The following is a 24,454-nucleotide window of genomic DNA, read 5'->3' as shown; positions in this document are numbered from 1 at the left end:
AGGTTGATTCATATAGGCTCGTAAGGCAAAAGTATAAAATACTTGAATATTCTGTGTGATTGAAGCCTGCTTTTGAAATGTGGCTCAGGAAGTCATCATAATCGTCCTCACTGCCATCAACTCCAGATTATTCTGCGTATCATAGTCTGTCTGCCTAATTTTATTAACTTCTATAGTGGGGATACTCAGGAAAAATTGGTGCATTTTCCTTATAGTTTTAAAAATTGTTATGTAATCATAGAAATGACAGAAACTTTAAAGAGCCTATAAACCCTAAAGAGAATAAACACAAAATAAAAGAGGAGGGATTAATAAGATTAATATGTATCAGAGAGAAAATGCAAGAAGAAGATCCTGTTGACAATTGAAGAAGAAAATGTATTAAATATTTAGAAATGAGCTTAGGAAAGGGTGTGCATGGAATATACAAAGAAAACTGAAATGCTTTTTTTGGGAGATGAAAGGAAAGATCGAATAAGGGATGGATGAGATGGCAAACAATTGTTGTGGTTGTCAATTCATGTAATCTATTTATAGACTGAATGCCCTCCTCTTAGGCCTTATTGGACCTTAAGGAATTAAACTCAAGAAATTGATACTAAGCTTTATTTGGAAAACACATAGGCATGAATCTAAAAGTATATTCTGGAAGAAAAAGAAAAAAGAGCAACAAAGAAGGATATATCCTACCAGATATAGCAAAACACATAAATCAGCAAAAATTAGGACTGAAGATGAGTGGAGCTGAAGAGATAAAAAGAATACCCCCCCCCCCCACACACACACATACATACAATACACACTCATACTTAAATTATTTTTATAGAAATTTGGCAGTATTTAAAGTCATTAAAAAGATAATGGCTAACTAAATTTGCAGACCTTGAAATGACATGCATGAACTCTAGGCAGTGGCATGGAAAATAATTATAAACAATAATAATTGAGAAGAAGAATACAATAGTTTATATTTACAGTGTGTTAGATATGCTAGGTTTAAAGAAGTACATACTTAACATTCATGCGAGGATTATATTTACCTGTTAAACTGAGTACATATTCATATTCATAGATTTAAAGGAGAGAGAACGTGAATTAATAAGAACAGTGTTGAGTTCAGATAGTGGAGTAAGAATGATTTTTGTTGTTCCTAAAATTCTTTTACTGTTTTCATATTGTTCTAACAATAAAAGTTTTAATATTGGTTATGTAAACTTTTATGTAGAATATGACCAAAGCATCAAAGTATTGTTTGGCATATTAAACTTGAACCAATAAAGACAGTTCTCTAGTATGAACACAAGAGTTTCATCTTGTTCACAAGTATCATGAGCATGTCAAATCTACTAATGTTGCTTAAAGTTCCCTATGATTAGATATTTTCATAACTTCTTAAATCTGTTCCTCTTATATATGCTATTTTTCCATCTTTTCACTAGCTTTGTTTGCCTACTTTTCTGGGCTCTTAAAATATTTACATATTTTTTTTGTTTTGCTCTTTTGCATTTATAATAGAGTGAGTTTTCTTATAAAGTAATTTTTAAGTGCTACTACAAACCTATTTTTATTAGAAATGGAAAAACTCTTCTTAATAATAAATTAAAATGATTTCAAACTTACGTTTCCTTTTTTGTTCTTTTAGGTAAGTAACTGAACAGGGACATGAAGAACTGATATTTCAAATGACAGCCATGTTGCAAAAGGTACTTTTGGTATTTTAATATCACTGTAAAAGTAATCCTATCGAAAGATATAGAGGTTGGAAAGTAACTAAGTACAATTTTGGCAAAAATAATTTTTTATGTAAACAGACTTAAAGATGTTAGAGCTTTAATAATATTTTAATTATAAAAAATGTAATATTGTCAGTATTACAGGGGAGTAGAAAGATAAAGAGATTGATCATTTTGTCAACATATTGACTGGTGGAAAGAGGGAGGTTGGGGACCAAGTTTGGTGTAATAGACAAAGTGAACACATTGGGATTTGTGCATCAGAGTCATCTATTTTCTCTAAGGGATTATGGTTTCTTGTCTGTTATCAAAACATTATCTCCAGGATTGCTCATCAAATTGATTGCTCTAAGCTTGTCAATAGCGCAGTTTGATTCTGGATAATTTAAATAGATTGAATCACTGTGGAGAACTCTCCAGATTCTATTTATGTAAAAAAAAAAATGTTTTTAAACAGAAGGGAGGGAGGAAGGGAAGAAGGAAATATTACACTTAGAGAGAAATAAAGAATAAAAAAATTCTCAGTTCTGAATATCTGTCACATGCATGGTTTGTGGACATCTGATTTTTTTAAGTCCCAAATCTCATCTAGAAGAATCTCTTTCTTCTCTAGAAGAAATCCTTAAAATATTGTAGAAACTATCATTGTCACAGGGGAAACAATTGCATTATGAATTGTTAGACGAGCTGTGTGATACCATTAACATTGGCAATCACACAAAAGACTGTGATATTTTAGATGCACTGAACCATGTATTGTCCCTTTGTACTAAATTAACAATTCATTTCAATAAGCAGAAGATACATGAGAATATCAGAAGAAGAGAAATCAACTCAAATATAAAATCACAATAAAAAAACTTCTCATTTTGCTTAAAATTTTCTGAAGGATCTTACAAATCTCAGGACAGGTGCCACTGAAGAGGCCTAATGTGAAGAGAAATTTGAAAAAAAAAATTGGGGGAACAACTTTATACTAGGAAGTTTACTTTTTTATTTTTTTATTTTTTTTTCAACGTTTATTTATTTTTGGGACAGAGAGAGACAGAGCATGAATGGGGGAGGGGCAGAGAGAGAGGGAGACACAGAGTCGGAAACAGGCTCCAGGCTCTGAGCCATCAGCCCAGAGCCTGACGCGGGGCTCGAACTCCCGGACCACGAGATTGTAACCTGACTGAAGTCGGACGCTTAACCGACTGCGCCACCCAGGCGCCCCGGAAGTTTACTTTTTTAATGATCATTTAATTAGCATACATTTTCTCTGCTTTGTGGCTATTCTTTTGTCAAATGAGACCTGGGGAATTTTATCAATACCGATAATGAGAGCACTAATCAGCTTGGGCTGTTTTTAGAAAGGGCAGATATTACCCTGTCATATTATAGTAATATGTTATGATACAATTTGCTTCACTTGAGGTACAGTGAGGCTTCCAAGTGTAAATGCCAAGTCAGCAGTTGGATTGATGAGTCTTAGAAACTCAGAGAAGAGATCTGTGGTGGATTTTGAGAATCATTGTCTCACAGTTCGTAGCTAAGACCGTTGAAATAAGTAAGCCACTTTTGTAGAGACTATAGTGTGATAAAGATTTGAGGACTAATTCCAATACTTGAAAGAAAGGTGAGACTAATGAGTTGACAGAGTGTCAAACGTTACTGACAGGCCAAGAAACATGAAGGCTTCAATAAACCCATTAGATTTTCCCATGTGAATGTCCTTAGTAACACTGGCAAGGGAAGTTTTGGTGAAGTAAGGACAAAGGCCAGATTGGAGGTGGATTGAGGAATAAATAGGAAGTAAGGACATGGAGTTGGCAAAAATAATAGCTCTTTGAAAAATTTGTCTCTGAATAAAAGTGGAGAGAATCCAGTAGCTGGACAGGGACGTTGGGATGAGAGAGAGCCTTGAACATGTTTAAATGTTCATGGGAATGGTGCAGAAGAAGGGAAGAAACGAAGGTATGGGTTTCTTGCGAATGAAGAAAGGGCTGGAGTAGGCAGTGCAGGAAAAGAGATTACCCGTACCTGGTGGGAGGATACCTACTTCAACGTAACTAAGGCAGGGACAGGAGGGTGTGCACACATACAGATAAGCTCATAGACTTGGTATAATACTTATAAGGAGTATTAACCATGGTTTCTCTTTTCTCTATGAAGAAGGTATGGCCAGTGCAGTTAGGAAAGTTTTTGAGGAAAAGAGGAAAGCTGGAAATAGTGTTTGTAGAGAGTAGAAGGGGAGAGGGAAAGTTGTGTTGGAGACTAGGTTGTTAGACTAGGCTGGTATCAATGACTGAGAATTTGGAGTTTATCAGATTCTCTGAATTTTGCAGTGGTCTTAAGATTCCAATTTGTGAACTTGCCAATTCAGTCAACCTTTGTAGATTGTGACAAGCCTTAGGTGGTATAAGGATTTATTGAAACCTAATAAATGATTACCTTCTTCCGTAGAATTAGGATGGAACCATATTTGAGGACATTCATCTAAGTGTGGTCATTTCCCTTAATTTTCATGAATATATACTATGTATATTTGTAAATGTACTATATGCATGAATATTATTTTCAAAAAATCAGAAATCAAAGATTTTCTGCTTCAAGGAAAGGGATCAGAAAGATAGTGACTATTCTTTTTCAGGTCCTCAGTTTTGGTGTGTATTTCCTAATGACACTATTTTCATGGCAAAATTTAGGATCACTGTTTGACTTTGAAGAAAAGATTCCTTTTTTTAAAATCCAAAGTTTGTGTCCTATTTGCCATGACCGAAGAGAGCCTGTTGTCCCTACTCAGGCGTCAATAGCTTGGCACATTCTTCCTCTTCTGGCGAGTATCCTTTGGATAGTCAATTAGACTGTGAAAGTATTAAGTGGGTCCAGAAGATGAAAAACTTCAGTTTGTTGACTTTGAATTGTAAGACTGTTATGTTAATATGCACATTTAACTAGAAACTCTAAATTTCCATTTCCCATTTTGATTTTTAAGAGTGTTTACTTGAGGGCATAGAGCTCTTTATTAGACTGAAGAGATCTTCTAGTTCAGGAACTTTCAAATGTTTTTTTAGCTGCAAAACCACTTGGAAAATTAAAATTTGGTATAAACAAAGATAAAAAGAGAACTGTTCTGGTTTCATTAGGCATGGGGGATCTTGGATCCACCTATAGTCACCACCTCCTTCTCATCCCACTTTTGGGTAGGTCTTCTGAGACCTCACCACTGAACCTTGGAATATGGAAAATTAAAATTCTAGGTGATCACAACTATACTGAATTTCATTAAAATATAAAACTTTTAAGATAAATGGTGGTTTGCGGATAATTTTGTTCTCTGATTAAAATAAGCAGGTTACTGCCTACTTTGACCCAAGTCATATAATTATTTTATAATGCTAATTTTAGTGATAATAGATACTAATTTTGGCCAAAGAAATTCCATAAAAACCATTTCTAACTATGTTTCAAATCTGCAGTTGAAAATGCCAGGCACTCCATTTAATTATGTTTGCTGGTCCGGATGACCAAAGTTTGTAAATGGGGAGCCCTTTGGTAAGCTCATGAATAGAACTGTTCTTTATTGTTCTTGAATGATGGACATATGACTACGGTAGAGAGGATTTAACTGCCTTGATCTTGAGCCACCATGAAAGTGTGTAAGTTACCAAGATGGTACTCTTCCATTATGGTATGACTTTGCCTAGGGCTGACAGTATTTATAGACATGGAATTGAATATTTTCGAGAGAATAACAGTACCCTGTCTAGTTGGAAACTAGAACATGGATAAAACAGATACAGTAAATGGTCAAAAGAAGGTTAAATCGGAGTATGTGAACTTGCTAACAGAATTATAAAGACAGACTAATAAAACCAATTGGGGAAGTACTAAACATATGATATGTGACACATACAATACCGAATAGTTTATTTGTGTTATTTTTAATAGTTGTAGCAACCCAGTAAAGTCGATATTATGACTTGTTTTTATATTGGATGGAACAGAGGCTCATGGAAGTTAAGTGGCTTGTCCAATTTGCACGGTAAATTACCAGCAAATGTGGTAGAGCCAAAATTTTGCTGGATCATTTTATTTCAAGACCAAAGTGGCCTAATGAAGTCAGATCCAACAGCCTGCTGGGATTAGAAGTAGCCGAAGTTTTGAAGGGAAAGTTCAAAACTGTTAGAGACATAGCAAGAAGAGGCTTGGTCCTCCATGCCAGAGAGTGCTGCCCAAGAAGTTAAATACTTCAGTGGTTCACTGAGAAAGAAGTGGCTCTGAGAGTCCAATGAGGGTTTGTGTCCTTAGAACCTACTGCCTTTTTAATTGCCTCAAACAGTCCTCCCTCTAAATAACTGTGGTGATTAGAGGACTATCTCTTCAAGGCTCAGGTCACTTGGGGCTTATGCCAAAGAGAGCTCTGAATATAGAGATCAATGGGATGAGCTCTGGCTGGCTGAGGACTCCCTGTGGTGTCCCTGACTTTGGAAGCCTGGCCCATTATCCTTTCTTTCATTCCAAGATTCATTTCCTGGGGAAGGAGAAGGAGCTCAGTTCTGGATTATGTCCCTGACATCTTCAATTCAAGTGTATATCCCTGAATCATACATTCGAATCTACACTGGTACATGAAATCTTGTTCTAGGTATAGAGAAACAAGTAACAAAAGGAAATGGGAATAATTAAAAGGGTTAAATAGGACATCATGTGAGCCAAATATAAAATTTACAGTCCTGAGTGTTTACATTTTTTTCAAGGCTTGTTTAAATATGTAGGGCTTAACTACTAATACTAATACTAATACTAATACTAATACTAATACTAATACTAATACTAATACAACTTTAAAAAGGGGCACTTGGGTGGCTCAGTGGGAAGAGCATGCAACTTTTGATTTCCAGTTCATGAGTTTGAGTCCCATGTTGGGTGTAGAGATTACTTAAATTAAAAAAACAAAAACAACAAAAAAACCTTAAATATGTAGGGCTACTGGGAGAAAATAGCAGAGACTAATCTTTTCAGGTATTAGGAAATAGAATAACCTACACTGACATGACTATTGATAATATGTATATTTTTGCTTGCCTGTGATGTCAACATTTTTTTATACTTCAAATTGTGCCAATGTATCTGTTCATGTAAATCATATGTAATATTTGAGACATTTCCTCTGGTAATGGAGTATTGGTCCTTTGTTTTGATCAACAATTGTAACACGGTTTGCTTAAATTTAGTTAACCCCAAACTCTCAAGCTCTGTATTTTTGGGGTATTTTTTCCTGAAGAACATATATAATTGAGAGAACAATAGAATTACATTTGCGCATCTTAATCCATTTCAATGTTACCAAACCTTCAAATAAAAATGGGGGCTTTATAGTCTCTCCCTCTCAGTTCTTGTGACCAGAGAAAAGAATGCTTTTTTCTTTCATTCTGTTTCCTCTTTTGTTATGTTTTGGTTTTGGTTAAAGCTGTTTACAGCTGGCATACCCCCCCTCCCTTTTTTCTGTTCTTGTGAAAAAAGGAGAAAATGAAGACTCAGTAAACCAAAGCACTACTAATGTTTCTAAGTACTACTAATATACTAAGAAAAGAACATAATTTGTGTGTGTGTGGGGGGGGGAAGTGTTCGCTCTATGACAAATTTTCCTCTTTCACAACCGGAAATACTCCTTCACTCTGGTCAGTCTATGTACAACAGAGACTATGTAGAAAGGATTGGTATCAGATAAAGTGAACAAAGCTCTAATGAACTAATTGATTACTTACTTTTTTTCAAAGCAAAATTTGCCTCCTGCTCCCATAATTCCTCCATTTAACTTGTATAAATTATAATTCTAGCAAAGCTAGTAACTATTACAGTTGTTAATTGGTCACGTAATTAACCACAGACACAACAGTAAAATTTATGTTAGTTTTGGTGGTCAACCATATCTTTAGTGTTTTAAGTTTTTGTAACAAATAAACAATAGAGTAAGCAAGTTCTTCTTGGGCTTCTCCCACCGTCCCCCCACCCCCCCAAAATTAACATGAATCACATCAATTTCCAATGTCTGAGGCCACATGCTTAGAGGCAAAGCATATGAGGAAAACAGGACCTTACCCTGATCTAAAGCTGAAAAAACGGATCTCACAGAAAAGAGCATGCCCTTCTTAGCATGCATCTGGCCCTTTTCATTTTGCTTTCATCAGCTGGGGCTGTTCAGTGGTGCAAAGAAAACATTGTAAAATGCTTACAGCTTTTAGAAGTGCTTCTGAACTCTTCAAATAATGGTAAGAGTTGCAAATCTTATAGGAAGAGCCTATCACAGAAAAGCTTTATTCAGCTCCACGGGGAATGGTGAACTTCAGTTACTGAGAGCTGCTCTAAAGTAAAATACTTATGATAAGGAGGTACTGGAGTATTCATTGTGGTAAAGCTTAACGGGAACAAATGTGTGTTTCATTGCATGTCTAAATCTAATATCTGTAAAGGGTGTCTGTGGCCGCCAGCAGAAAAGGAAAGAGTGAAATTTTGCAGATGGATAAAAAGGAACTTTGAATAACCAAGCTTAGGTTTTTGGCAAAAATCCAATGCACTGGGAATTCTCTAGCAAAATGGGTTGAACTTGGCAGATCTACAAATATGCATATTTCTACTCAGAACAATCAAGCAAACATAGAGACTTCCAGAGGAACTAATTATCTTTGTCTTTTTTACCTTAGAAAGAGGGTCATATTTGGAAGACAATTAATTGCTAAGAGATTTTAGAAGCAACATTTAAAAAATGTTGAAAGAAAAACCTATATTTAGCCTTTTTCAAAAATGTTTTTAATACCCCTTTGTGCTCCCAAAATAATTTATCATAATTGACAGAAGCCCAAGCCATATGGGTTTATAATTTGACGACTTGTATATTTTGCCATTTACCTTTTGAGTAAAAGGAAAATTCTATTTCAATATCTTTTGTTTTTCTTGCTACTTTTTGCTGTAGCTTTATCATTATGAAATGAATCAATGCAGTCAATTTTCTAAGTATGTATCTGTACAAGACAAACCCTGTCTACTGACTCAGATTATTTACATTACAGAAAAACAAGCTATAGAGGAATATATATGAACGTATCTCCAAAAAGTATTTTCTGGAAAACATTGCCATGTGAAAATGTACTGTATATATTGATATTAATATATAGTATATGTTTTATATTTGATTATATGCATATAAATAAATTGGGTGATGACTTGGTTTTTCAGTATAAAATATTATAGCAATTACAACTAATTTGACCCTGTGTTCTAAATTCAAATATAGGTATTTTAACTATTTTATTTAAAAAATGAAATCATACAAAACAGTAGAAAGAACTGATTTACTTAAAATGTAAATCTCTGAATTTCACATGTTGTAAATTTTTCAGTTACAATTGGGGTATTATAAAATGTTTGGGCTAAAAATAGAAAAATTAAGAGAACACTTATTTTTAAGAGTGGACTGGTAGATAGAGAGCTTTTTAAATAGAATGAATAAATTTCTATTTTCTGAGGTAGAAAGATGTCAAGGTAAGGAAAAGAAAAAGAAAAGAAAAGAGATAGGACACCGTGTGTGATTCTATTTCCATCATAAATATCTGTGCATAGTTCTAGAAAATATCTGAAGGATACTACACAGTTAATTGTGGTTACCTTTGGTAAATAGAACTCTGTGAGTGGACACAGGAGACTTTCACTTTTATAAATGCATTTTATACTGTTTAGATCTTTTTTTCAATATGTATGTTTTCACACACACAGACACACACATATTTTTATTTAAGGCAGTATGTGTACATATTTAAAGGGCTAACACAGTGAAAAAGACTACTGGTCCTGACTTGAAATTTACTAACCATCAAAAGTAAATTGATCTGCTTATTTTATATCATTATTATGAGAATTATTTGGCATTACGAGTGAGGAAGGGAAGATTAGTTCTTTTTTTGTTGTTGCTGTTAAATATGAACACTAATAGCCAGAAGATGGAGCAGGTCTACTGAGACAATTAGGCTGAGAATAAATAGATCTGGTTGACTTTTGTAGAAAGTATAGAGTTAAGGTAGTGTTGTTATGAGATTAACACTGACATAACATTGTTTCTCTTTGTAAATATTGCCCTGAAAGGATTGAAATTAGGGAGTCACAAAAACATCCACATGGTAGAAAAGATTGTTATGTGATAGTAAGAAAATACATGTCATTAGCCTTTGTTAGTGAGTGAAACAAAAATAGCAATTAGGTTCTCCCTCCCCCCCACCCCCATAATACATGTGGAATTCTGGTTATGGTCCATCAGTTTCACCTACTATAAATCTACATTAAAATTCCATACAGCCTGTATCCTTCAGGAATATGGCTAATTTAAAATTTTTTATTATAGAACAGGCGTGCATAACTCTTATGCTACTGTTATAAACTTCCTAGATTGTGTGTATATATCTATATCTATGTATCTGTGTATCCCTTTAGCTGATGAGTATTTCACATTTGATTTTTATTATTATTTTCTGCTTAATGAAATTTATGAGATGAAACAATTTAGTAAAGTTATCAACTGTGTGAAAAGTTTAGTGAATAAACAAACTTGATTAACAAGAGACAAAAATGAAGAACAATAATGGCAAAGTAGTAGCAAACCTAAAATATCATAGAAGCACTATATTAAGATTTTTATTTTATTTTATTGTTTATTTATTTATTTATTGCACCAAGAACTTGGTGAGAACTTTTTATTTTTGTCAATTTTATGTAACAACCAAATGAGAGAATTATCAATATCCACTTACCAAGTAGAAGGAGAGTGAGGAACAGAGCATTTAGAAAATCATCTCAAAGTCCACTAATCCTTTAAGAAGAGTGTGGGAGTGACACTACTTTGTCTTCTCTGGATATCGCAATAGTGTGATTAACTGTTGAGTTTCTGCCATCTACTGCAAGGCACTGGCCTAGCCCTGGTGAATTCCACCTCCACCTTGTCAGTGTTACATTTCTATATTTCCATGCGTGCTCCTTATCTTTTCTTCTTATGTATATTGTGTGACTTAAATTTTCCTTGTGGAGAACAAAGGGATTAAAGTTATTCCAACCAAGATAACTACAACAAAGTTGAGGATTAAGCAGTTAGCCAATTCACTTGATGTCCTTTTTGTTTCAGCAGAATAAATCATGTTGCTCAGCCTCTTGTATATTATGGGCATTTAATAAATGTTGCATAACTGGAGGAATGAATACATTAGGATGCTATTACAAACCTCATCAGTATACTTCATGATTCTTTTACTATAGCGAAACCAGAATCCAACTCTAGAATTTATCATTTAAGTCTTATCTATAATTTTAAAAAATGCTGGGACACCGAACAGTTCTGTAGTTCACGTAGGTTACACGGATTAGCAATCGAAAATAAAGCAGCCTAACCCACATTCCTATAAAATTAAAAAAAAAAATTACGTTCATTTGTTTGATGGAAACTGGAAGTGTATATATCAGATAAGTAAGTAACAAGGGGTGGGGATTCTCCTTTTGAATTAACCATTTGATAGTGCCTTATAATCACCTACAGATTAAGATTACTTGGATGACATGGGCTCAAATATTGATGGTCTCTTAGATATATTAAATTTTGTGTGGTTCTATTACCTTTCCTCAGTGAGTGTTTGTGTAGTTGATTGGAAATGTGCTCTTGGCTAAGCCTGAGTGTATTTGAGACCAGGTCAACTGAGTGAGTGACTGATCCTGTCAACAATATGATTTTTATATTTGCTTTCAAAATGTAGACACAAATGTCTGGTATTTTGTGAACAACTCAGTAATGAATGTCTTTCTATTTTAGTTAGTGCGTTTTACAAAATGTCCCATACCTAGGGGCTGTGTCTCAGCATCCCCCAAGAAAAGCCATTGGTTTTATCATATATCCTATGAATCATGGGTAGAAATTCAATACTTTTTTTTTTATTGTGGTAAAAACCACATAACATTATCAATACAATTTTAAACAAAGTCTAACGCTACTTTTGTACTTACTATACTGTCAATGACACCAAAAAGAAGCTAAAGTTGTCTCTATATAATTTGTTTTGCCAAGTTATTCAGATAAAAAAAAGAAAACCAATATGTACATAAAATTTGTCAATAATTTTTTGAGTCAGCTAGAAAAATAGTTCACCTTTCTGAAGCAAGTTAGCTAAGAGCATAGTTATGTAACTACTGTACTAGCGATTATGTCATGTTAACAAATTTGGATATGGCATTTTATGGATATGTGGGCATAGTATTTATGGCTCAGGGGAAAAAAGGCCATTTTTAATGAATATTTTTTCAGTAACATAAATTTGGGAAAAAGGAGAAATCACTTATAAGGTCTAAGAATTTCCAAACAGGACTGCCCCACTAGTTCAATTGGTAGAGCATATGACTCTTAATCTTGGGGTTGTGAGTTCAAGCTCCATGATGTATCTAGACCTTAATTAAAAAAAAAAAAAAAGAATTTCCAAACATACTTCCTATTAAGAGATGACCAAAAACTTTGATACTTGATATAAAAGCATTGCTTTATAAGCCACTCATTTCTACTTCAGCTTCCAAACAAAATTCCACTGGTATAATATCAAATGTAAGAAAAACCATTTAGCTGCCAATTTATTTTGAGGGGAGTGGGGAGAGGTTATATTAGGATTTTATTTTTTCTGTCCCTCTCATTTTCTTCCATGAAAAGCAATTTGTCTTTTCAGTGGGGATTCCCAAAATGTATATTCTTAGAAGAGTAACATGGGGGGCGCCTGGGTGGCGCAGTCAGTTAAGCGTCCGACTTCAGCCAGGTCACGATCTCGCGGTCCGTGAGTTCCAGCCCCGCGTCAGGCTCTGGGCTGATGGCTCAGAGCCTGGAGCCTGTTTCCGATTCTGTGTCTCCCTCTCTCTCTGCCCCTCCCCCGTTCATGCTCTGTCTCTCTCTGTCCCAAAAATAAATAAACGTTGAAAAAAAAATTAAAAAAAAAAAAAAAAAAAGAGTAACATGGAAAATATCCCACAATTCAGAGAGCTGGATAGTGGGTGGCCCATACTACGGTTTCTAGAAGACTGAATTTGTAAATAGCCTAATTTATTTTAATATTATGAAGAGCAAGTCAGCCATGTGACCATAAGTGGAGTAGAGATAATGTATTTGTAAATTAAATACTTTCCAGTTTCTAGAAATAACTACATCTAGGAAAACATGATTTAAAAAAAAATACTGGACTGGAAATCCAGTGAAGTCTCTAAGGTTTCTTCCAGATCTATAATTCCATGATATATTGTGTCAATCAATGATTGGACCAAGACATACTACATAGGCCCAGGGTTGCCTATGTAACAATAAAAGAACTATTATTAGCTTGCATAGTACTTTACATAGTTGTTCACATCTATTGTTGTTAGGTTCTTCCCATTGTAACTATTCAAATTATTTGTAACATTGGAATAATGCTGTATTAAACATTGCTTGAACTAAGTATGTAATATTAAGTATTTATATAAAAGGCCAGTAATAGGCACTTCAATATCCTTCAGCAATATAAACTTTTATGGCAAAATGCAGCTTGTTGTAAAGGTTTTTGAGCCATATAATTCCTTTCCCTGTTGAATAAAGTCATTATCATTCCCACTTTCTAGCAAGGTAATGAAAATACTGGGAGGATAAGAGATTTGTCCAATATAATATATCCTTAATAAAAGCTTTTAAAAATAAATACAATCCCTATCATTCTAAAAACAAAAGAGGTAAAAAGGAAGGAAAAGAGAGATGGAGGGAGAGAAAGAATGAGAAAGTGAGACTTCAGTATATCATAGGAGCACTTTATCAAGTCAGTATTAATCCTTTATAATATAAATGGCATATTATAGGGTTGGAACATTGATTTTTTTATTTTGTGCTTTTTACCTATTTTCCTAAAACTGTTTTTTATTAGAATTATTTTTTATTAGAATGTATTTCAAAATAATACATTTTGAAAAATATGTGTTCTTGAATTTTTCCCCAGTTAGATTATGGATTCTATAGGAGGTCAAGACCTTGAATTCTCTAATTGCTTTAAAATTCACTTCAGGGTGCCTGAGTGGCTCAGTCAGTTAAGCGTCCAACTCTTGATCTTGGCTCACTCAGATCATGATCTCACAGTTCATGGGTTTAGCCCTGCATTGGGCTCTGTGTGGACATCACTGAGCCTGCTTAGGATCCTGTCTGTCTCCCTCTCTCTCTGCTTCTCCTCTGCTTGCTCTCTATCTCGCTCTCAAAATAAAATAAATAAATAAATAAACGTAAAAACAAATAAAAAATCTCTTCATATCCTCTGTCCTCTTCATCTGTATTGACCTCTTCTGTAAATTTGTTAGATATGTATCATAAAGTTGTACAGATATACTATTTTTGTCTAGTAAGTTGAAAGTCCTACTTGGAAACCATAAAGAAATTGTAATACAGTACCTATAGTGGAGCTTGAAAAGAAATTCAAGAGTATAAAAATGGGACAGTTTGGTATGAAATTTAGCTATAATTGCATCTTCAAGATATGTTTTAGATATAATTGCATCTTCAAGATATTTTTTCTCCATTTATGTTTTATGTTAGGGATCATTTCACAGATGTTCACCCTGTGTTCTTTTCAATTGAAATGTTTGATTGCAATACTAGCTGACATCTTTAGTGCTTACTTTCTGCTAAGGACCTCAGGTGCATCATACTTGGAGGTATAGTTTTATTATTTTGTGCTTTTTATATTTTGTATTTTGCATTTTGTAGAAGTGGAAGTTGAGGTGAACATGGCTATATAACTTGTCACATGAATTGTGGCATAGCTAAGCTTCCAACCTACCCCTGTCTGATTTCAAAACTCATGATTTTACTCATGAAATCAAACTGTGTCAATATATTGAAAACTGTTACATGTACACATAATGATGAAATGTTCATTTTTGTTACCGTTATTGCATACAGTTATTTACAGAGTCATCATACGGTAAAGTTAGATATGATTGCATAAGCTATCTAATGTGGACTACAAAATGATTTTTTCCATACCTGCTTGCTTTTCTTTCTGTGAGCTGAGGGAGAAAAGGTCCAAGCACATGTGTATGGAGACTGAGAAGGAATGGTACATGCTATTTCCTAAAATTTAGAGATGGAAGGGGCTTTAGAGAACTAGTTCAACTCCTGTTATTTATTTATTTATTTATTTATTTATTTATTTATTTATTTATTTATTTATTATTCTCAAGTTAGTTAACATACAGTGTAGCCTTGGCTTTAGGAGTAGAACCCAATGATTCATCACTTACATATATCACCCAGTGCTTAGCCAAACAAGTGCTCTCCTTAATGCCCATCACCCATTTAGCCCACCCCACCCCAATCAACCTTCAGTTAATTCTCTGTATTTAAGTCTCTTATGGTTTGCCTCCCTCTCTGTTTTTATCTTATTTTTCTTTCCATTCCCCTATGATCATCTGTTTTCTCAAATTCCACGTATGAGTGAAAACATATGATATCTGTCTTTCTCTGACTGACTTATTTCACTTAGCATAATACCCTCCAGTTCCATCCATGTTGTTGCAAATGGCAAGATCTCATTCTTTTCATCACTGAGTACTAGTCCATTGTGTGTATATATATATATATATATATATATATATATATATATATATACCACATTTTCTTAATCCATTCATCTCAACTCCTGATTTGAATTCTTGTCTCACGATTGAAGTGATAGTCTAGGTAAGAACATAATATTTCCTTCATTGGAGGAAAAATTTGTTGAGAATACATGAACATGTGAATTTGAAGATGAATTCTACTCTTGGAAACCTTAAGGCAACACAGTCTAATATTAATGGTAATGACTGGTGCCTCTGAATCCCAATGACTGCTGCTTTCTTCTAAATAGTTACTGGAAAATATATCTAGAGTAAAGTTTGTGGCTAAATTTAGGGTTCATATTTTCTGATTTTCCCAAGATAATAAGTCTTTGACTTCTACTGAATTGAACTGAGTTATAGTAATTAGATTTTGATTTCTTCTCTAGTTATTATTGCTCTCTCCACTTCCTTGTGTGTTTTCTAGAGAGAACTCCTTCGGAGCAAGAGCCTTCTCTGCTTTCTTAGCCTCAGGATCCTCAGTGAAACACTGGGAGAGTTCAGTAAACATCCTGGGATACACATACAAATGATAAATGCCGAACCTGATCTAATGAAATCCTTACTGAGAACATAAGACCTGATAGGGCAATAAGACTCAAAAGAGATGTTTTTTTTTAAGGATAAGTTAAAATTCTCAAAGAAAAATACAGGATGGAGTGTGTCTTGCATAATATTTTGGGGTTTTAAAAACTTGTAACAAGATGCTATGAATTATTTTTCAGTTTGTGTTGGGTTTCAATTTTGTGTTTGCTTTTGCTATTTAGGCTTTGCAATTTGGTTTGTAGGCACATGACTTTGCTTAGTGTAATTAGTAAGTATAAGTATACTTAGTATAACAGTTGCCTATTATCACCAAATTTGATATCTAGAATATCAAAGATTAATATATGCAATTTTTTTTCTTTCCTCCTACTTTTTAATGTTTTTAATTGAATTTAGATGTTTCATTGAGGAAGCTGATGTGTGTGATTCATTAAGACAAGAAAGTTATTCTTAAATTATCTACTAAACATGTTTGTTTTTTTTTTTTTTAATTTTTTTTTTTCAACGTTTATTTATTTTTGGGACAGAGAGAGACAGAGCATGAACGGGGGAGGGGCAGAGAGAGAGGGAGGCACAGAATCGGAAACAGGCTCCAGGCTCTGAGCCATCAGCCCAGAGCCTGACGCGGGGCTCGAACTCACGGACCGCGAGATCGTGACCTGGCTGAAGTTGGACGCTTAACCGACTGCGCCACCCAGGCGCCCCTAAACATGTTTGTTTTAGAGATCAAACAATACTTTTAGCTCATGGACTCTAAATGTTATAATTTCTGAATTAATAAACCAGTCACGTGAATCCCTAGTATTTTTGTGTTCTGATGCAGTTTTGCAAAGAAAATGGGTTAACATTAAACCCAATAGTTTATGAATATACATAATAAAAATCTGCTTTCGATTTGGTTATTGAAGGTTAATGCAGTAAATGTACAATTGCATCTTTATCATTGAGCAGGTCTGTGAGCTTCAGTAATGGAAAATTAGAAGAATGTGGGGTTATTTATCAAAGTCATCTTTGATATACATTATAATTATATACCTAAGCTATAATTATGAAGCAGAGGAAATTGATCTATAAAGACTTGATGAATAACTAATGCATAAATTAGAATTTCCACTTTTAATCTGTTAAATATTTAAGCACTTCAATGAAATACCTGTAGTTTATGCATATTTCGTGGCATATTTGGATAGCAATGTGACTGAGAGTGAAAGTGTCAACTTTCACTAAAACTATAATCTCTTTCATGGTCAAGATTGAGTCACTTTCATTTTTCCATTCCTAGCACAAAGCCTGAAACATTAAAAAAGTAAAAAGCAAAAATCTTGATTACACATTTGTCAGGTTGAGCAAATAAATGATTACTTATGAGAAGATCTTCAACTATTATAATAGCATCAGGATTTCCATTCAATGTATTTTAATGAGTAATTCAGTGATCCAATTTCCTATCTTCTTACTATATACAAAGTACTATGAAAAACACCTCTGGGACGCCAGCCTGGCTCAGTCGGTAGAGTGTGTGGCTCTTGATCTTGGGGTCGAGTTTGAGTCCCACGTTGGGTGTAGAAATTACAAAATAAAATCTTTAAAAAAAAAATAAGAAAAGCACGTCTATGGAATTAACATGACTTAAACAGGACCTTGCTTTTAAGGAATTTGTACTCAAAAAGGGAATATATAGTGACAACTTAATTCCAAAGCTATAAATGCTATGGGAACAGAGAGGAGGCAAGACTTGAGCAAAGGCCCATTGGCGTTCTGGCAAGAAGTAAGAGTGTGTGCAAAGGTACAGCAGTGTGTGGAATATGCCACTTCCAGAACATCCAGTAATTTGGGGTTGCTACAGCTCAGAGTTTGTGCACAAGGTAGGTTTGAGTAATGAGGCTCAAGGGTCACACAGCTGCTTTCAACGACCTTATTTCTGCCAAAGCACCAAGCACCACCACAGAACTCATCACAATCTCTTTAGTGATGTCCCTTTTGAAGTTTTTCTTTTTTAATGTTTATTTATTTTTGAGAGAGACAGAGTGTGAGTCGGGGAGGGGCAGAGGGAGAGAGGGAGACACAGAATCTGAAGCAGGCTCCAGGGTCTGAGCTGCCGGCACAGAGCTTGACGCGGGGCTCCGACTCATGAACTGCGAGATCATGACCTGAGCCGAAGCTGGACACTTAACCGGCAGAGCCACCCAGGCACCCCAGTGATGTCCCTTTTGAATCCAAATCCAGTTGCCATATTCTATTATATCCAGGTCAATTCTACAAGCTTTCCATGCTCCCAGCTTCCAATGTGGTTTCTTACTTTTCTATTTTAGATTTTGCTTCTCAACTTTAGATCTGATAGTGAAGCAACATCCTGTCTTCCACCACCAACACTGCCATGGGTGACACTCCTGTTGTTGGTACTGTTTGTTCCATCATATTGGAGGTAAAATTGGAAAAATTTAAGGGTGGGGCTCAAATCACAAGGGACTTTTCTTCCGCGTGTTACATGTGGAGAGTCCTCTGAGAAAGATGTAGCCTTAGCAATAAACTCCAGCTATTTGGTTGTTATGATACATTATTAGATGATCTAGATCTTGGGGAATTCATCATAGTTTTACACTGAATCCTGACTTTGTAGCCCAGGAACTAAGTTTGTCAGCACATCAAGCAATTTCTTAAGGTGAATTCATATTAACTGACCTTGTAGAAAGTTAAGTAAAACAGAATTCCAATGTATTGTCACATAAGGTGTGTAGGGTCAACATGAGTGTGGTATTCTAACTTTATAGGCAAATAAAATTATATGGGAACAAATATTAACCAGAAGGTTTTTTGCATGAAAGAGGAGATAAATTTATAATTTGATTGTCAATGGCATCGGCCTAGTATCCCGAGGCACCATCTGCATTAAGGGGACTATCTGGGGATGCCTGGGGTGGATCAGTGTTGAATGTCTGAGTTCAGCTCAGGTCATGGTCTCATGGTTCATGAGTTTGTGACTGTCAGCTGTCAGCATGGAGCCCACTTCAGATCCTCTGTCCCCCTTTCTTTCTGCCCCTCTCCTACTCGCACCCTCTCTCTCAAAAAAAAATAAAACATTAACAACAAAGACAGGACTATTTGGCTACAAGGATTGGAACGTAGGAGATGTGGGGCTTGTGGATCACTTCCCTTGCTTGGATTGGCTTGATGACTCTCAATATCTCTCCTCCCTGAATCTGTTTAATTGTGAGTCCAGTGATGCCCAGGCCCTCCTCTGGTCAGATCACTCTTTTGACTACCAGTATCTTCAGAAGGTGTATAGGTTTTATTTTATGGGCCATCTCTGACGGATTGGATTTGGCTGCCTGGAGCACTTTTGAGAAGGACTCTGAGATTCAGACAAGCTCAGCGGGCTAGAGTACCTGGGAGGTTGTACTGGAAGATTGCACTCGGCTAGGGAGGAGTGGAAATAATTCACTGGATTTTCCTTCCTTTCGTGAGTAGTTCAGATTGTGTAGAGCACCTGAATGAGCATAAGCAGGAAAGTGGCATCAACAAGTTTTCACTTAGAGAAGGACAAGATCACGTCAAATCAGGTCACCTGCCCAGATTCGTCGTACTCAGCATCGCTCTGGGTGTAAGCTATCTGACCGGGGGTAGCTGAGAAGTATGGCAGCAACATTTAATTCCAGACACTGGTTTTCTATGGTTGCTTTCTCTGTGGCCGATGTATTTCTTGTCCAAGTGAATATTACTTTCTCTGTCTGAAGAACGAGGAGAAATAGATATAAAAAAATCTTTGTTTTGTTGAGCAGAATTGAGGGAGTTTTTAAATTCAGTCAAGACTCCTTAAGTATAAAGCAGAAAATTCTTGCTTAATTACTCGGTAATGGCTGATTCAAAGATCAGAGCATCATATTTTATTAATGAAATCTTCTTGTGCCTTTTTGTTTGAACACTACCTAGTATTATTCAGACTTTTCTGCTAAGTGCTTTTAATGCTTACCACCATAATTCTGTGCTCACATCTAAAGATTTATAGTTTTGTTTGTTGTTTATTTCATAAATAAACAGAATCAATTTGATAAGAAACTTTGATTGATAGTCACTTTCATCAGATTGCTGTAGGTGGGGTTAGGCAGTCCATGACTATAACCTGAGTTGGGTGTATACCTCACTAATAGAGTTATGAACTTTTCTTGAACAGCATTTTTTTTTTTCCGGGAAACAGACTTTTTAATGACTAGAGTCTCATTTTCCTGTTAAAGATTATTTTTAAAATATTATATATAAGGCACTATGTTTAGGGATATAATTTATTTTAAGATGTGGTTATTTTCCAAGTAACTATAAATGAGTGTACTTGGGACTTTTATGAGCCAGATGCTTTTTATGTGCTAGACACTTTGTGGATGTAATTTTGCATCCCCATGTCTAATCTTTGAGGGAGCATTATTAATATTTTCTTTTGCAATATACATTATAAGGAACAGAGGTCAAATAATTTGTTCGAGTTAGGCAGCTAAAAGCGATGTTTAAATGACGTTTGAACCCTTGTATTTGAACCCACGTCTGTTTTAATGACACAGCCTACAGTCATTATAACTACATAGGACCGTATGTGAGGGAATACAGTTTGCAAAATACATTGAGTGTTATTGGTGCTGTTTTCCCCCAAAGGATTCTGTAGGGCATAGTTCAATTGATAGTATTTACATTCTCTCTCAAAACCTCTTGACCTGAAAATTATGCCACATTCTAACAAATAAAATCAAAAAGCATGGCAATAATATTAATGATACTACCTACCATCTTCTTAGTATTTTGCATTTTATATCTCTGTTGTTTGGCATACCAACAGGATTATGGGTTTTGGATTGCAAATAATTTTTTGAAACCTTTAATTTTCATGCTAATTACGTTTTGCTTTTGAAAAATTGTTAAAAGTTTTCCCATGGCCATTTATTTTCCTATGTCCCCACCTGTTTGTTTACTTGGCTGTTGTTTACTAGGCTGGCTCTAAAACTAGGATTCATGTTTGCATATCATCATTTCTGCATGGTTGTTGAAATTCTCTATGCTGTTAATCAGAGGTGGCAATATACTCTGCTTTAATGAACCCTTGATCACGTAGACTCTCTACTGAATTTCCATTTAATAATGGAAATAATTTCCATAAATACAAAATTATTCCACTTTGTATTTAATAATAAAAATTTGTTTCTCATTTTCTACATGCAAAACCTTTTAGGGCTACAGTGGAGCTCTTCATTTCTTAATAGAAATCTTTCAGTATACTGGAATGTGCATATTAATATTATCCTCAAGACTTAGCTCCACATTGAAAATTGGCAGAAGCATCTATTCATAGGTGACAACAAGGACTTGTAGCAGCTCTACGGAGTAGGGAATAGCATTAAGGAAGTCATTATTTTTCTGTTTATACTTCCATTAGCTTTAGTTGGGTTTCATTTCTTTATGCGTATGTTTTAATTTATAAGCATTAACTACGTTTTAAACGTGGCATTTTATTTTATTTCTTTTTCAAGTTTTTACTTAAATTCTAGTTAGTTAACGTATAATGTAACATTGGTTTCAGGAGTACAACTTAGTGATTCATCACTTACATGTAACACCCAGTGCTCATCACAACAGGTGCCCTCCTTAATGCCCATCGCCCATTTAGCCCATCCCCCACCCACCTCCCTCCATCAACCCTCAGTTTGTTTTCTATACTTAAGAATCTCTTATGGCTTGCTTCCCTCTCTTCCCCCACCCCCTCTTTCCCTATGTTCATCTATTTTGTTTCTTAAGTTCCACATATGAGTGAAATCATGTGGTATTTGTCTTTCTCTGACTTATTTTGCTTAGCATAATACACTCTAGCTCCATCCATGTCACTGCAAAAAAGGTGATATATTTTTTTTTTTAATTTTTTTTTTCAACATTTATTTATTTTTGGGACAGAGAGAGACAGAGCATGAACGGGGGAGGGGCAGAGAGAGAGGGAGACACAGAATCGGAAACAGGCTCCAGGCTCCGAGCCATCAGCCCAGAGCCTGACGCGGGGCTCGAACTCCCGGACCGCGAGATCGTGACCTGGCTGAAGTCGGACGCTTAACCGACTGCGCCACCCAGGCGCCCCAAAAAGGTGATATTTTAAAAGTAAGTTTAAAAACTTAACATAAGCTCACTCATTGCTGGTCATTAACGTTGGTTGAAGTCCAAACTTTCAGATGAGGAAATAGAACAATTAGTTTATTTTATGAGGGTCAACGGAGGATAATTAGTATATATACTAATTTTAATACACTTATTTTAATATATGTTGAAATATTTTAATACACCTAGATCCTAACAATTTGAGTTGCATAGCGCTTTTAATATTCTCTTTACTTTTCCTAAGACAAACAAAATTAGTGTATGACTACATCTAATTCCCTTAGCAAAAAAGTAGAAAATTTATAAACTGGTATTTTGTCAATACTTCTGTAATAGGGAATAATCCTGTTTGTTTTAGTGTACTAAGTGTCTTGCTAATGCTTGCAAATGTAGCTAAGTGAGGTCAAATCAAAGTTCCAGTTGGAAAATACAAAAGTGAACTTGAAATGCATTGTAATGTCTGCTATCAATGAAGGTTGAACATCCTAGTGAGAAAATTATTTATTTTGTCTAGACAAGAATAAATATCACTTTAATCAATCTGTTAATCTGCCTATAGTTTAACTCATGCGGCTACTAATAAAATTTACCATATTTCATAGTGAATAATAAATTATAGAATTTTAGGTCCCAGAAAGGGCCCTGACAGATCATTTGAACCAACGATCTTATTTTAAGTACGGTAGACGTACAGGCTCTTCCCCTGGCCGGTTAGCGGCAAAGCAAGATGCAGCACTCCCGTCACCTGCCTCTAAGCCCAGAATATTTTTCACCACGCTACACTGCCTTTGACCTATATGGTAGGTGATATCCACTCAGCTTTTTATAAGATACAGAATTGGTCTGCACTTCCCATATTGAGGAGACCCCACTCATTTTTCTTCTCACAAATATTTATAAAATATCGTGTGCTGGCATATTAGTAGTTGCGGATAGGTTGTCGGGTGAGAGACATGACATTTGAGTGGGAAATGTCAATGTATACAGATAGTCTTCCCATAGCCAAACAGAACGTGTTCCCTATTGGAAACCAATAGTTAAGACATAATACATGTTCCCAAATATTATGTACATAGGCAGAGGATATAGAGTGTAACACTAATGAGATAAGATGCATTTTATTTTTTTTAAGATCTCTGCTTTCAAAATCTGAACAAAGTAAAACAGTCTTCAACGATTTTGGGTTAATAACAATTATATTTTATTTTCAGTTATAACTAATATAATTTCAGCATTAATATTTTAGATTTCCTTGGATTTTGACAAGATTTACCATATTGGTTATATATAAGTAGTGTACAAATTGGCACAGAGAAGCCATTTATTAGCTTTCTTTCTTCATAGATATATGTATACAGAGTATGTATGTATATACATATATATGTATAGTTATATGTATGGATGGATTTTAATACTACCATCAAAGACAGTCTGTTCTTTTTGAAAAATTATTTATTTATTTATTTATTCTTTCTTTCTTTTTTAAATGTTTATTTATTCTTGAGTGAGAGACAGAGCACGGACATGAGCAGGGGAGGAGCAGAGAGATACAGAGACACAAAATCAGAAGCAAGCTCCAGGCTCCAAGCTGTCTGCACAGAGCCCGATGCCAGGCTCAAACTCACAAACCATGAAATCATGACCCGAGCTGAAGTCAGGTGCTTAACCAACTGAGCCACCCAGGCACCCCTTTATTTTTAAATTTTTTAAAGTTTATTTATTCTGAGAGAGAGAGAGAGAGGCTCGAGCAGGGGAGGGGCAGAGAGTGAAGGAGAGAGAATCCTAAGCAGGGTCCACACTGACAGCAGAGCCCCTGATGGGGGCTCGATACCACAAACCATGAGATTTGAGCCAAGATCAAGAGTCTGATGCTTAACCAACTGAGCCACCCAGAAGTCCCTGCTCTATTCTTGTTAATTGAATTGTCATGTTTACTTTGTAGATTTGCTTTAATTCTGGCTATCCCTTATTGCACACACACATACCTAATGATCAAGAATTTCTCATTCCACCCATACTCCCTCCTTTTCTGTTTAATATTACTTTAAATGCCCCACATAATGTTGTGAAATTTTATATTTAAAAATCCAACCTCAAATTAAAACTTTGGCTTGCATAACTCAGGGATTTCTGGTTAAGAAATATTCAGGGAATCCTATTTATTTAAATACCTCATGTTAGCAAAGTGGTTTTAATGGCGATTGGTCCAAATGAGTAATTCTATGTATTATTTTCTTATGAGAATATTTTCTGCATTTGGTTTCTTAAGTTCTTTGTATAGTTGCTATTTGTTATATGCTCTGATACAGAGGCACAGTAATGTATTTTCAGAAAGCAAGACACCATTTCTGTCATTTTTATCAAATTTTTAAGAGTGAATT

At 35.1% G+C, this 24,454-nt stretch overlaps 1 protein-coding gene across 2 annotated transcripts in view; it reads left to right on the top strand.

Annotated features, from left to right (window-relative positions):
• ANK2 (ankyrin 2) overlaps window positions 1-24,454 on the top strand; it is a 673,807-nt gene that overhangs the window by 180,590 nt on the left and 468,763 nt on the right. Inside the window, exon 2 of one of the 2 annotated variants that reach the window (XM_086704361.1) lies at window positions 1,643-1,703. The exons of the other annotated variant lie outside the window; for it this stretch is intronic. Coding sequence (XP_086560487.1) covers window positions 1,683-1,703 — 21 coding nt within the window. The 5' untranslated portion in view covers window positions 1,643-1,682. The remainder of the gene's footprint in view (window positions 1-1,642; window positions 1,704-24,454) is intronic. 2 annotated transcript variants of the gene reach the window in all.

The sequence above is a fragment of the Puma concolor genome, chromosome B1 (assembly GCF_028749965.1).
Source record: "Puma concolor isolate L17-30 chromosome B1, mPumCon1.1.hap2, whole genome shotgun sequence".
Classification (NCBI taxonomy): Eukaryota; Metazoa; Chordata; class Mammalia; order Carnivora; family Felidae; genus Puma; species Puma concolor.
Note: the sequence above shows the minus strand (reverse complement) of the source record. Positions and strands in the feature narration are given on the sequence as shown.